This window comes from Sardina pilchardus, chromosome 14, assembly GCF_963854185.1.
Source record: "Sardina pilchardus chromosome 14, fSarPil1.1, whole genome shotgun sequence".
Lineage (NCBI taxonomy): Eukaryota > Metazoa > Chordata > Actinopteri > Clupeiformes > Clupeidae > Sardina > Sardina pilchardus.
In genome coordinates, this window is record NC_085007.1 from 4,199,304 (window position 1) to 4,214,303 (window position 15,000).

At 43.2% G+C, this 15,000-nt stretch overlaps 2 protein-coding genes across 2 annotated transcripts in view; one reads left to right on the forward strand and one right to left on the reverse strand.

Annotated features, from left to right (window-relative positions):
- grin3a (glutamate receptor, ionotropic, N-methyl-D-aspartate 3A) overlaps window positions 1–10,170 on the forward strand; it is a 20,029-nt gene extending 9,859 nt beyond the window's left edge. The window contains exons 3-10 of the mRNA XM_062554802.1: window positions 333–624; window positions 1,006–1,773; window positions 2,578–2,723; window positions 4,380–4,495; window positions 6,458–6,609; window positions 7,210–7,374; window positions 8,035–8,105; window positions 9,816–10,170. Of these exons, the coding sequence (XP_062410786.1) occupies window positions 333–624; window positions 1,006–1,773; window positions 2,578–2,723; window positions 4,380–4,495; window positions 6,458–6,609; window positions 7,210–7,374; window positions 8,035–8,105; window positions 9,816–10,170 (2,065 nt within the window). The remainder of the gene's footprint in view (window positions 1–332; window positions 625–1,005; window positions 1,774–2,577; window positions 2,724–4,379; window positions 4,496–6,457; window positions 6,610–7,209; window positions 7,375–8,034; window positions 8,106–9,815) is intronic.
- A 2,674-nt stretch (window positions 10,171–12,844) lies between these two features.
- The window catches only part of plppr1 (phospholipid phosphatase related 1), a 43,955-nt gene continuing 41,799 nt past the window's right edge, over window positions 12,845–15,000 (reverse strand). Inside the window, exon 8 of the mRNA XM_062554177.1 lies at window positions 12,845–13,553. Within this exon, the coding sequence (XP_062410161.1) occupies window positions 13,521–13,553 (33 nt within the window). The 3' untranslated portion in view covers window positions 12,845–13,520. The remainder of the gene's footprint in view (window positions 13,554–15,000) is intronic.

Consider the following 15,000-nt stretch of genomic DNA (forward strand, 5'->3'; position numbering starts at 1 on the left):
GTGCGTTCAAGTTCACCGAACATAGGCGAACATAGGCGAACGTTTGCTAACGTTCGCCAACAGTATTCCGTTAGCCTTGAGTTTTTGGCGAACGTTTGCTAACAATCGCAAACAGTCTGAGGAGGTGGTGCGCCGCGAACATACAGTGGAACTGGATGTGAGTTTGACGAACGCAACAATGCAATTACTGTTAGAATGGAATGTTAACACCAAATCGTTCAAATTTAACAGTTCAAAGAAAACATGTTCATCACGAACGTTTGCCTATGTTTGCGAATTTGAACGCACCTCTGAATAGCTTGCCTGTCCTAACGCTGTCCCCTGCGCTGCAGGTTTCTGGCCAACACGTCGTTCGAGGGCCTCAGCGGCTACGTGGCCGTCGGCGAGGAGATGGTCATCTCGTCGGAGAGCCACCACTTCATCTGGAACCTGCAGCACGACCCGGTGGGCAACCCCATGTGGACGCGGCTGGGCAGCTGGAAGCACGGCCGCGTGGTCATGGACTACGGCGTCTGGCCCAACGAGCGCCGGCCGCACCACCAGGGCGGCGACTGGCGCCACTCGTCGCGCCTGCACCTGCGCGTGGTCACGCTCGTGGAGCACCCGTTCGTCTTCACACGCGAGGTGTGTGGGATAAATTTTATATGTTTCCCATTGTATTAACCATTTACTATAGCTTACATATATAATTAACTCTAGTTGCCATCCTGGCCTTAGGAATGTGGAGGTGACCCCATGGTGAACCCATGGCACACAAACACAAACATGGTTGAGGAGTTCTTGTAAACATTCTTATCTCTGTTAATCACCAGGTGGTTAAAGACTCACTGAAGTGTATCTGGTGATGTTCCATGTGTGTGTGTGTGTGTGTTAAGGGTATAAGAACAGGCTTCGCCCACAGATGTGGGGGCTTGTTACTTTGACTTCATGTGGGTAACATGCTCCCGGTATCGTGAATAAAGCTGCAGTCTCACACCAGTTGCCTTGGAATAATTTTGACCACAGGTGGACGAGGACGGCCAGTGCCCCGCCGGACAGCTGTGCCTGGACCCGCTGACCAACGACACGGCGCTGCTCGAGCGCCTCTTCCGCGTCCTGCGGAAGGGCGTCGTCAACGACACGGTGCCCCTGGAGCACAAGAAGTGCTGCTACGGCTACTGCATCGACCTGCTGGAGAAGCTGGCCGAGGACATGAACTTCGACTTTGACCTCTACATCGTGGGCGACGGCAAGTACGGCACGCACAAGCACGGCCGCTGGACGGGCCTCGTCGGCGACCTGCAGAGCGGAGCGGCGCACCTGGCCGTGGGCTCCTTCAGCATCAACTCGGCGCGCAGCCAGGTGATGGACTTCACGTCGCCCTTCTTCTCCACCAGCCTGGGCATCCTGGTGCGCACACGGGACACGGCCGCGCCCATCGGCGCCTTCATGTGGCCGCTGCACTGGTCCATGTGGCTGGGCATCTTCGTCTCGCTGCACGTCACCGCCGTCTTCCTCACCATCTACGAGTGGCGGAGCCCGTTCGGCATGACCCCCAGGGGGCGCAATCGCGACCGCGTCTTCTCCTTCTCCTCGGCGCTCAACGTGTGCTACTCCATCCTGTTCGGACGCACGGCGTCCATCAAGCCGCCCAAGTGCTGGACCGGGCGCTTCCTGATGAACCTGTGGGCCATCTTCTGCCTCTTCTGCCTGTCCACGTACACCGCCAACCTGGCCGCCGTCATGGTCGGGGAGAAGACCTACGAACAGCTCTCAGGGATACATGACCCCAAGGTGAGCTACGGTTACTCTAACTGACACCTGAAACACATTTGATGACACAAAGGTAGGCTATGGCTACTCTAACTTATGTCTGAGACACATGTAATGACCCCAAGTAAAGTACTGTATAGCTACTCTAACTTATGTCGTAAACACATTTAGTGACCAAAAGGTAAACAATGGCTACTCTAACTTCAGTCTTAAACACATTTAATGACCCAAAGTTAAGTACAGCTACTCTAACTTATGTCTGAAACACATTTAATGACCCTGAGTAAAGTGCAGCATTTAATGACACAAAGGTAAACGACGGCTGTCGTAAACACATTTAAGTTGTTAATAGGAGTTCATTGAGATGACAAAAACTAGCTATAACAAAAGCTGTCACACAGAGTAAAGTAACACATTACCGTACCACAGTTGTAGTGTAAGTTATAGTAACACACAGGGACAATAAAGTACAGTAACACATAGAAACAGTAAGGTATAACAACATGCAGGCACAGTAGGATACAGTAATGCACAGTATGCAGGTACAGAAGCACGTGATAATATTAGTTTTTCAGTATTTGAACTTTTGTAACTAAAAAGACATGAGTTTCACCCTCAACTTCCATCATCCTTACTAGACCAAGCAGACTTTAAAACTCAAGCTTGTATTTTATTCACCAGCATCATTGCCTTATAGATTCCCCAGGGAAATCAATAAGAAAAGCACTGTAGACCCCAGTAATCCCGAAATCGTGATGTGCTCCATCTCCTCTGCCTTATTTATTTATTTGTTTATTTATTTGTTTATTTATTTCCTATCTCCAGCTTCATCATCCGTCACAGGGTTTTCGTTTCGGGACGGTCCGAGAGAGCAGCGCCGAGGATTACGTGAAGAAAAGCTTCCCCGAGATGCACGAGTACATGAGGCGGTACAACGCTCCCGCCACTCCCGACGGCATCGACCATCTCAAGTGAGTCATAACCATTAGGAGGGAAAGGCCCGCGCGTGGAGGCGTGTGATTGATTGCGTTTTTAAGCACAGATATGTCCTTTGCTTCGCCCTGCCTCTACACTCTTCTCCGGGGATGTGATAATCACAACTCAGGCCTATTACTTTCATGCGTGATGAATGGCCGGAGCTGGAAACTAGAGAACCTGTCCGACAGCAGCGTAACGATGCAAACAAGGTCACTAGATCAGTTTGTCTTGAAAAACCACTCCAATCCTCTGTTCTTCACCTGTTCAGGATATTATAGCAAGCCTGCGCTGTTGCCAGGTTTCAACTTTTCAGGATGAAATAGAAAGCCTGCATTGTTGCCGGGCTTCACCTGTTAGGGATAAAGTATAAAGATTCACCTGTTCGGGATAAAGTATACAGATTCACCTGTTCGGGATAAAGTATAAAGATTCACCTGTTCAGGATAAAGTATACAGATTCACCTGTTCAGGATAAAGTATACAGATTCACCTGTTCAGGATAAAGTATACAGATTCACCTGTTCAGGATAAAGTATAAAGATTCACCTGTTCTGGATAAAGTATAAAGATTCACCTGTTCAGGATAAAGTATAAATATTCACCTGTTCGGGATAAAGTATAAAGATTCACCTGTTCAGGATAAAGTATAAAGATTCACCTGTTCAGGATAAAGTATACAGATTCACCTGTTCAGGATAAAGTATAAAGATTCACCTGTTCAGGATAAAGTAGCCTATACAGATTCACCTGTTCAGGATAAAGTATAAAGATTCACCTGTTCAGGATAAAGTATAAAGATTCACCTGTTCAGGATAAAGTATAAAGATTCACCTGTTCAGGATAAAGTAGCCTATACAGATTCACCTGTTCAGGATAAAGTATAAAGATTCACCTGTTCAGGATAAAGTATAAAGATTCACCTGTTCAGGATAAAGTATACAGATTCACCTGTTCAGGATAAAGTATAAAGATTCACCTGTTCAGGATAAAGTATACAGATTCACCTGTTCAGGATAAAGTATACAGATTCACCTGTTCAGGATAAAGTATAAAGATTCACCTGTTCAGGATAAAGTATAAAGATTCACCTGTTCAGGATAAAGTAGAGGGCCAGGAGTGTTGCTGGGCTTCACCTGTTCAGGATGAAGTCTCTTCTAATAGAGTTTGGGGCCTGCAGGTTGAACACCTGCACAAGAGTTTCCTGTTTGATCGAGGGCAATTTCTTGCTCTTAATTCCCCAGAAGAACTAGAATGTTTCTTTTTTTTAGATTAGATCCAACCATCCAGGTAGCCCGGACATTTTCTTTCTCTCTCTTGCTTTCTCACACTCTTTTACTCCCTCTCTTTCCCTCAGTTCACTGTCTCATTTTGTGTGACTTTTCATTGTGCGTGTGATAAGCAGAATAAGAATGTGCTGTATTTTGCACAGTGGATTTAAAATCCTTAAAAACCAACCTGGAACTGGATTACTTGGCACTGGGTAAATGATGCATGATCTGGACTCTTGGTTCTTAGGCTAATAACCTGTGAAATGCAATTATGTGAGACATGCCGTATGATATTCAAAATGATCATTTCATAAAATGCCAAATGAAACTGTCCTGTAGACTGTCTGTCTCTAAACAGTTCGACTTGTCCTGTCATTCTAGAGAGGATCCCCAGAAGCTTGATGCCTTTATTATGGACAAAGCCCTTTTGGATTATGAAGTATCCATTGATGCAGAGTGTAAACTGCTCACAGTGGGAAAACCATTCGCCATTGAAGGTAAACAGATGACTGTTTAGAGATGAGATGCACGCACGTCCTAATTGCATGGCAGTGATGCAGACGCTGGCAGCTGCAATGATAATCTCAGGTTCCTTCGCTGGGTGTAGGAGACAATTCCTCAAGAGACCCTTTCCTTTACGCCTTTACAGCAATGTCTATGTTTTGGAGTTACAGTATGAGTTTCTTTTTCTTCAGGAGTACTTTGTGTAGACAGGCAGCATAGGCCAACTCCATGCAGTTCAAGTTGTTGCTTGTCACTATAAACTTATATGTACAGTATCTGATAACCCGAATGGTTCGGTGGGGGGTCTTAAAAGGATTCTTGATCAAGGGATTCTTAAAGGTTGGGTACGGAATTAGCAAAACGGACGGCAGAGTTTGAACATATACAACCTCAAGTCCCGCCCTCCATGCACGAGCGACAATTCAAATGCGCAGCGCGAGAGCGAGCCAGGCTAAATGAAATGCCATCCTGGCGTCTACAGCACTATGAGCTCTAGTCTCCATACAATCACTCACATCAACTTCCCCAATTACATTCTTTAGGCTATTCACCTCCAAAGGGTTGTAGTACATATGGTTCAGTAGCCATAGGTGTGTATATTTGAACAGAATCTGGTTTGTTCTTACCAGGGCGATTATATCCTGAAATATCCGAGTTTAGTGCTGCCCCGTTGGTTCGCCTATTCCACCGTAGGTCCAAGCTGTTAAGTTTCGATTTCATGTTTACAGCACTCTTCGTGTCATGGTAAAATGTAATTTTTGCTACATAGCTTATTTATTGCGTGGGTGATTGAGTTTCCGTAGGTATCCGCTGCCTTAGTTAGTTTGTATAGAAATGAAGTGACACAACAAGAGGGGAACATGGACGTGCAGCAGCAGGCAGTTGGTTTCGTTTCAGCACTGACTGGCGGTCACCAGCTTTCGAAAGGGTCGCGCGCGGTGGGGAGGGGGAGTAGGAAGAGGAGTAAGACGTTAGATTGACGATCGAGCTGTGAAATGATGGTATGGGGTGAGGAATTCTATTGGCTGGAGTTTTTCGAGCCCTGCCTGTTCCGCAGATGATTGACGTGTTTAATTTCCATTTCAGTGCTTCCAACTTAGTGGCTATAAGTGGGTTAGGAATAGGATTTCAAGTGATTTTGCAAAAATGGCCAAAAAAGCTCATTCCATACCCTACCTTTAAGTAGAACGTTTAAAGAATATTCAATTGGGGACATGTGGAATTGGCAGATAACTTTGAAGTGAATTCGATTATGTTTAAATTCACTTAGGAGTGTTCAACTAGGGGAAGTTTTGTTAAATAGTACCGTTAAATGAATACAGATGTATTATATATGAACATTTTCGTTAAATTGACTTTCTGAACTCCAGAATTTTTACTTCAACTCATTACTTCAACTTCAGCTCATTTCCCTCTCAGTGCACATTGTATTTCTAAGCATTGTGATCGTAGGTCTAGTCTCACAACGCCAGATATTGTATGCCTTATTAAGAAGGAAGGAAGGTCAAATTGGGTCTAAATGTTAGTGGTAAAGAGCCCAACGTCATAGACATTTCTAAACCAACTAAATACAAATCAACTGATGGGAGGGTGGGACTGGTAGTAACTGTGCAGCAGTACAGAGACAGGTACATACTGTAGTAGCAGTAGATTTCACCAAAAAAACAGTATGGTGAGATGGCAGGCATTGGTATAACAATGTTTCTAACGGCTTTTCTAACACCAGTTGTCAACATTAACCAAAACGTGTGTGATCCCCTTTAACCAATGACTACTGAATGTGGTAATAAATTGTTGTGGTATGTGTTACAAGGTTAACTTTTTATAATAATTATTCTCCCCAAAGATCTCATCTGCATTATGGCTTGAATGTTATTCCTCATTATGTAAAGTCAATTTGGATAAAAAGCGTCTGCTAAATGAATATTAATGCAAAGTATAAATGTTGTACACAGGTTACGGCATTGGCCTCAAGCAGAACTCCCCCCTCACGTCTAACATCTCCGAGCTGGTCAGTCAGTACAAGTCTGACGGCTTCATGGACATGCTTCACGACAAGTGGTACAAAGTGGTTCCTTGTGGAAAAAGAAGTTTCGCTGTCACACAGGTAGCCCCCCCCCCCCCACCTTCACTTTGCTGATGCTAATTTCAAGGAATAGTTGATGGAATGTTGATGAGATGTTGAAATATGTTTGGCTTCGTTGTGTATGCATGTGTAGATGATTGCCCAACCAAGAGCAGCCTTGCTGAAGTAACCTGTGTGTTAATGAAGCCACTGTAGGCTGAAATGAGTGCGGCCTCAGAATGTTAAAAGCCTTCTGCTGTTTACTTACTTCCCTCCCTGTGCATTGTCTGTCCATCTTCCATCGCCCTGTCTGTCCTCCGTCTTATTATTATTTCATTATCCCTCCTTACTTTCCTATCCTTCATTTCATCATTGATTTCATGTGTCTGGATTGTCTTCATTATATTCCATTCTTTCTGTTTTTCATTCTTTTATTATTTTATGTTTTATTTGTCGGAGTGTTGTACTTTGAGAATAAAGTTAACCGGAGTCAAATTCCTTGTTTGTTTTTTTACGCAAACCTGGCCAATAAAGCTGATTCTGATTTCTGTTTTCCTTCCTTTCTCTCTCTCTTTCTGTCTTTCTGTCTGTCTTCCTTTCTCTCTCTCTATCCCTCGCTCTGTCTGTCTGTGTGGTCCCTAGACGTTGCAGATGGGGATTAAGCACTTCTCAGGGTTATTTGTGATGCTGTGCGGAGGCGTCGCACTGTCTCTTCTCACCACTCTGGCCGAGCACATCGTCCACCGCTGGGTCATTCCCAAAATCAAGGACAAACCGCAGTACACATATTGGCTCCACACCAGTCAGGTCTGTCCTTCATATTGACTACACAACAACAACAACAACATTAACAACAACAAATAAAAGTACTGTGACTATATCTACTAACTGTTAACTGAGTTTTGTACATTGATTTTTTTGAGAAATGTCTTTAGCTATGAGGCTAATACACAGGGTGTGCTATACATGGGAATGGATTTCCTTTCTCTCAAGAAGCTTTACGATTAAAGCACGATCGGATTCTGATTCATTGGGCTATTGGGCACTGTAGTTGATATATGAGTGTGGCTAATACAAGGTTTTGTTTTTTGAATTTGCATGAAACACTGCCCCTGTGGTTTACACACAACATAGCTAATATACAGGAAATTACTGTACTGCTAGTGCTACTCCACAATGTACTATGACTCCACATATTTACGGTGGAGCCACCACAGAGTTTATCCACAACCACAACCAAGAGCTGCTTTTGCTGACCGTCTGTGGGCTGTGGTGCCTCCCTGAAGAAGCCCTGGTGGGAGTCTGCACGTTTGGATTTCAGAGTTGACCACGATGCCATCTGCATGATCTATCACGAGTTTAATGGCCCACTAAGTAAATGATCAGCTAGAATAAGAAGTCATAACGCTGCTTTGCACCGCTCAGTTTTCATCTATAATTCCTTAAATTACTTTTTCTGCCTTCTAGAGATTACATCGAGCACTTAATTCCTCCTTCAATGAAGATAAATTGCCCACAGTTGCAAAACCAGAAAAAAGGTAAAGCTTTTCTGTTTAAGCCTCCTACTCAACAGACGGTGTTCAGCACAAACTCCAGTTGAATCACACTCTATTTAAAGCGTATGGACACCATGTGTACAATTATAGATTGTCTTTGCAACACCCAGATGATAGCTGATTGTAGTCTGTGACCTTCCTCTAACCCTAACACACATGGCAAATGTAAAAGAGGAACCTTTGGTGTTGAACTTAATCCTTGTACATATGACAGTGGCTCAGAATGTTTTGTAACTTATGATATTATCATATTTATTAAACAACAAACTGATAGCATGTGTGGTTGTAGATCGGTAAATGGAATAACCTTGAGTTTGCATCTGGAATAAATTTCCCAGACAGCTTTAGCCATAGCATTATTTCAACAATAGTTCTAGATCAGTCGCATGAATATCACAAACAAGGTTATTCAGTAATTAACTGTTCAGTATCAAATTGATAGACACTGGTAGGCAGGTTGAACAGGTGATATCCCAGTTGACTTGCCCCTTCGAGATGAGATTAAGTCCAGAGACAACTGATTTCCATTCCATTCAGGGTTGTGTTGACTTCTAATGCTGACAACTCTTGCTGAATGATTCAGACACAGCTGTGCTAAAGAAATGCCTCTTTTGGGTTTTCTGTTTGACTGGTATAAAACGTTTGAAACATTCTAAATGTTAAATATTGTTAAGTCAACTTATAATTACATCAAATTCTTATAGATTCTCCAAAGGTGTGTTTCACATACACACATGCATCACATACACTCAAAACATAATTACTTCTGCAATCACATAAGCCAGTAAACAACTCATTAATCACAAGAAAATCAAGATGTGCAGATTTAAATTAGCAGGTGCTTGTACTATACTGTGTTTGTGAGTATGTGTGCATGTGCATATTGTTTGCATGTTCAAAACTGCAAACATAATTAGCACAATATCCATCTGTTGTGGACCATACCTTTAAGACAATTCATGCTGCTTAACCAATCCACTTTTATTTGTGAAATCCTACAGCCGTCCATTTTTCAAATTCCATTAATTTAGCTGACGTAGCAACTCACAGATCAGCACACATAGATTGCTGAAAGATTGAGAAAGAGTGAGACCAACCACACCTTTTTTTCAGTCTCAGTTGGAGACCTAGCCTAATATCATTTGAAGTAATTTTGCTATATTCACATTGACATCAACGATACTGTAAAAGGAAACTTTTGGATGAATTATTTTCAATGTGGAGGACAACAGAGAAGGGCAGAGAGAGTAGTTGGACTTGCTGGCTAAATGGAAGCTGGACCAACCAAAGGGAGAAGGGCAGTAGGGGAGGAGTAAGAATGTGTAGGGGCGTACAGTACAAATAAGAGTAAAAGTTGTTGCATGAGCAATGTAATGTTCCTACTACAATAAAGTACACTTGTTAGTGGTTGTAAAATACTGTAGCGATTTTACGGCAGCATTTCGGTTACTAAGTGTCTAATGAACAAATTAGAAAATGTACTGTTTGACCAATTGTGTGATGTGAATTGTAGCACTATGGGTTTACAAAAAAAGTGTATTTGCTACTACCATCCGTAATGCTACTACATGCTACCACATATTGAATGTTAAGAAACTGATAGTTAAAAATCTGTCATTTTCTAACATGCTACCATTTTGCAGAGACACTCAGACACAATGGACTGACTCTCTGTTTTCTGTTTCTGCCAAGGTGCAACGTCGGGAATAACCAACAAGTCCAATGGAATGCCACTGAGAATTCCAACTGCAACCGGCGGAAGCCGTCCAATCAGGGCGTTCAGCAGCAGAACGACGTGGAGTGCCAGTGCAAGGAGCTGCAAACGCTGCAGGTGAACAGACAGCCCCCCCTGCAGGCCACGTTAGCGTCCAACGGCAAGACGGACCTGCTGGGCTTAGCCAGGAACCCCATCGTCCAGGAGCTGACGGACCTAGAGACGCAGATCCAGATCATTAAGCAGCAGCTGCAGCTGGCGATGAAGAGGAAAAAGGAGCTGGAGCAGTACCAGCAAACCAAACGAAACCCTCCAACCGAGTCCTCCTCCTAGAGCTGCGGAGATGCAGCTGTGTGCGGACGGAGTTACGGAGGAGAAGAGATCGCTCGGCCAAGGCTAGCTAGCCCTCCCCTGTAGCCTGCGTTTGTCAGAGCATGTCTCTGCCGTTTGGGGCATCTGAAGGGCCAGACCCTCATCAGCCACGGGACGTCTATCTCGACGACACGACGGTGTGCGGTGGTTTTCTTTTATTTCGAAAAGTCGGATTTTTTTGTAAGCAAATCAGAATTCCTTTTGTGGAGCACCTTGAGCCATGATGAAGACAGGGACGGAAGGGCGAGGGGAGGGTGCAGATTTGAATGAATAGTCTTTTTTATTCCTTCTCTCTCAAAGAGATGATGGCGATGACACGACACAATAACAAGTGCGTAGATCAGTGCCTGGGAAGGAGGGTTACTTTGGTGAAGGATAGGGGTTTTGTGTCTCAGAGACAAGCATTCACTGAAGGTGTCAAAATGTGATGTATGATGGCCCTCTCTCTGCATACTGATGCACTGTGCAAAGCCATTCCTTATCTTTTTTTTACTCTTCTTTGCCTCCAGTTGAAAGAAAGCATGAGTCCTGTGAGGGATTTTTTATTTATTTTTTTTTTAAAAAGAAAGGTTTTTCCTTTTCATTTGAAATGTCTTCAGGTGTTGGAATGACAAACCAAAACTAAACCTTTCCCGGTGAGATAATTGGTGTTTAAAAAAAGACTGAACACCATTGTTAACTTAGTTTGCCACTGATGTGGTCTCATGATGTTGCAATTTGTTCAACCTGTTATCACTCAGTAAATTAATTAATGAGTAAAGTTTACAGAGCTCAAAGTGTATAATGAGGCCTAATTAAAAATAAGAAACCCTTCAGCACCAATCAAAAGCATGCAAAGTCTTGTTACATTTTCTCTGGATCTCCTTTTTCTTTAGCAAAGACATGATCTGTTTGTTTTCATCGTGTCCATCAACTATCACTCATATCGTTACTCAAAACTGTAGATAGAGTGAAAATAAACCACTTTCAGGTGTACCATATAGTCAAATGTCATGCAGCTGGACTGGTTTGTATGTCACACTGGAGTACTTCATGTTGTTTTGTTTTGTTTTAAAATCACTGTAGACTGTTCAATATCAGAATGCACTTAAGCTAAAGTGGATGAATTTAAAAATGATAATTGTACATTATGAGTTTGTCGTAAGTCATAAACGACCGTTTGCATCTCTCTCCAGACCCATTGAAACTGCTGGACCAGAGCACAATTTTGTAGAACTGTCAGGTTTTGGTCATATTGCATCTTTTTGAGCATATTTAAAGAGACCACGACAGTATTACTGTATCCACTGCTGTTGTTATCACAACAGTGTGTGTACACAGAGGGGGTACAGGATGCCAAGGTTCAATGCAGTAGATCACTGTTTGTTTCTCACCAGAATCAATGTAGAAACATTACCCAGCCCTGTCGATGCCTTTGGGACAAGCCGGCGATCTGATGCGTGGTGCCAAACGTTGTTCTGGAGAATGTGCCCTTTGCTTCGCGCTGACGGTTCCAGGCAAAGGTGGAACACTTGACAGACAAGTATCGAATGGAAAAGGAACTACGAAGGTGCATTAGGATTCAGTAGCAGAGGTGCAATCAGCAACCCTTTCCCCCCCTTTCCTAAAAAAAGAGCTCGGAGGCAGTCAGTTCCTCGGCAGCAGTCTGACAAGGACAGGAATCCAACCTGTGCATTTGCATAAGGTTCCAGACTCTCTCACCCCACCAGGTCTCAGGCTGCTCCTTAGCAGGGAAGAGATGGGCCTTCAGGCACTGGATAGAAAACATGGGGGGTATTAACTGTTGAGTGCTTTGCTTTACATTAAATATTGTTTTTTTTTCTGACACACAGTCCCTAAAGGCAACCAAAATGTTGATATGAATTGGATGTTGAAATTGGAATAAAAGGGTCTGAACCGAAAAAAAGAGAGTTGTGTTACCAGCCTTGTGTGTTCGACGTGATGGTTAGAAGTGCCATGATGCTTTAGAAGCACTGTGCTGCTTCAGAATGATGGTTAGAATATAGACATTAAGGCCATATATCCCCGGCTACACTGTTTGATAAGTAAGATCAGTGTGGTACCCCCCCCCCCCCCCCCCCCCCACACACACACACACACACAAACACACCACCCCTGTGTAAACCCTGCCAGGCTACTGGCTCGTCAGTGCAGTAAGTTTCTAACCATTCCGTCTCTCTCCGCGTCCTCAAAGGTGACGATGATCCACAGTGAAAGGCAGGTTATGCTGTTTGTTTGTTTGTTTGAAAGGCTCCCCTGATGGTAGCCTTGAAAAGCTCACAATTTAGATAAAAACTAAACACTTGGTTTTCAATCAGTGAGCAAACTGTGATTTCTGCCCTTATGTGCATTGCTAATAAATAGGCCATTTTAATGTAAAAAGTTTGCAAAAATGTTTATGTAGCACAAACAACAATGCATTTACCAATGAGTAAAATGTATACTGCACAATATTAACTGAATGTTTCCATTTGAAAATAAAAAACAAGACTAGATGTTATGTAAACAAGACTAGATGTAATGTAATTCAATTGAATTAAATTAATTAGTGCAAAAATAAGTATTTTTAACTGAGGTTTAACAGACTTTACATATAATGTGTCTAAGGGAAAAATAGGCCACACAAGTTATAAACTCAGCTACAGACTATTTATTCAGTGGACAAACCGAGGAAAAATATATCTAGCATTCCAAAAGAAATGCTAACTTATAAAAAAAAAAAAAAGAAAGATCTACAAGTTAGGGATCACTGGCTATTGAAACAGTTCTGCAATTTCATGCTGAGTAAAGGCCATTTAAACTGGCAAAACAAAAGTCACTTGTCACGATCCATAGTGTGTTTTTTTTCCGTTACACCAAAAATAGAAATACGAAAACATTCCTGAAAACAACTGCAGGCAAATTGGATCAAAATGTTTTATACAGATAAGAAAATAATACAAAATATGACCCTTTGTCAAAAATGTACAGAAATAAAGGAAATAAAATAAATTCTTTGTACAAATACCACGTAAACAACATCAACATTTCGATGACATTATATAGACTGTATATATTTATATATATATTTACTTTGTGATGTAAAACATGACCAGAAAGGCATATGTCCCGACATGTACTGTTCTCCTAGCCCAGAGCTAACATAATTAGGGGATTAAGCTACAACACTCTCTTATACAAAATGTACAAAACATTGGCCTCTAACTAGGAACATCAGAATACTGTCCTTTATACAGTATGACACAGTACAAAAACATTTGTGCCTAGAAGTGTTGTGGGGAAGCAAAGGTCACTCGGTGTTGTCCCTTTAGTCATGTGACTTCAGTCATTGATGCTGAATGGTTCTGAAAAACACAATGGAAAAACAAAAACAAAAATAATTAGATAAAATTGTATTCGTAATTGCATATCACGCTATCATTTTGTACACACACATTAAATACAATACAGTATAGTATGATATAGAAATACAAAGCCTCCCTGCTCCTCACACACTGAGTACAGATCTGGTATCAATCTTTGTGAGGGTGACTGTTGAACTGAGAAAGAGGGGGGATTCTCTTTCCCCACTCTCTCTCTTGCTCTCCTTTCTTGTCTCTCCCTCTCTCTCTCTCTCTCTCTCTCTCTCTCTCTCTCTCTCCCTTTCGCAGAATTTCATTTTGTCATGAATCATCCATCACTTTAGTCTTCTCTCGCTGGACGAGAGTGCAACACAGTGACAGGCGATCTCCCGTGAGTCTCGGTGGCTGGGACAGTGTTGCCACGGTTATGCCAAACAGCAGTAGACTGATGAGTTTGTGTCTTTCCAATCTGTCAAAGCCCGCCAAGGAGTTTGTCCCGACACATGTGACTAGGGACTGTGCCACCGCCTCCTCACAATAGGGCCAATTTCTTGGCCTCACGTCAATAGAGCTGTCTGTCTAGAACCCCCAACCCCCTCTTTCCATACACACACACACACATACAGTACACACATACACACACACACATCCCTCCACCCCTAAGGCCAATGTGCTGCAAAACATGTCAGAATCTATTTAGACGAGCAGCATTGTATCTCCCTGCAGTGTCGCCTGATAAAATGCATCTGTTCTGAAAGACCAGTTTGGGTGAGCATATTCCCTTCCTTCTCTGGATAAATAAATGCTAAGCAGCTGTGACCGCCCTGCTAGGAAACTGAGGAGCATGGGGTTGGGAAGGCTGTGTGGTGTGTGTGTGTGTGTGTGTGTGTGTGTGTGTGTGTGTGTGTGTGTGTGTGTGTGTGTGTGTGTGTGTATGTGTTTGGGAAGGGTGTGTGTGTGTGTGTGTGTGCGTGTAAAATCCCAACAAATGGTTGGATTCCCTCAATAAAGGAGCAGATAAGATAAGAGGCCATTTTGGGAGATCAGCGGCTGGGCCTGACCTCTCCCTGCCCTGCCATCCTTCTCTACGGGGTTAAACCTCACGACCGGCACTCTGGAGTCAGTCCTGCTTCAGCACGTCCAAAAGCAAAACCCATCAAAAGCCATTTTTGGAGCCTCAGAAATACAGCAGAGCTTTTCCAGTGACCTCTTCTCCCTCGGAGATCCATCAGGAGGCAAGTCGGGTGTCAGGCTGCTGCTTGGGAGATCGCTCCTTTCTTTCAGGAGAAACAGCCCCAGCTCTTTCTGTGTAGACGTGCGGAAGCCACAGCTCTGAGTGCTGTGTTCTGTTATCTGCTCTACGTAGAAGGGGATTTTAGCGAGCGCCTGGCAACTGAGATCCGAGGTTATCACCTCAGACCTGGAGGGTGTTTTGTGGCACAGCACATCT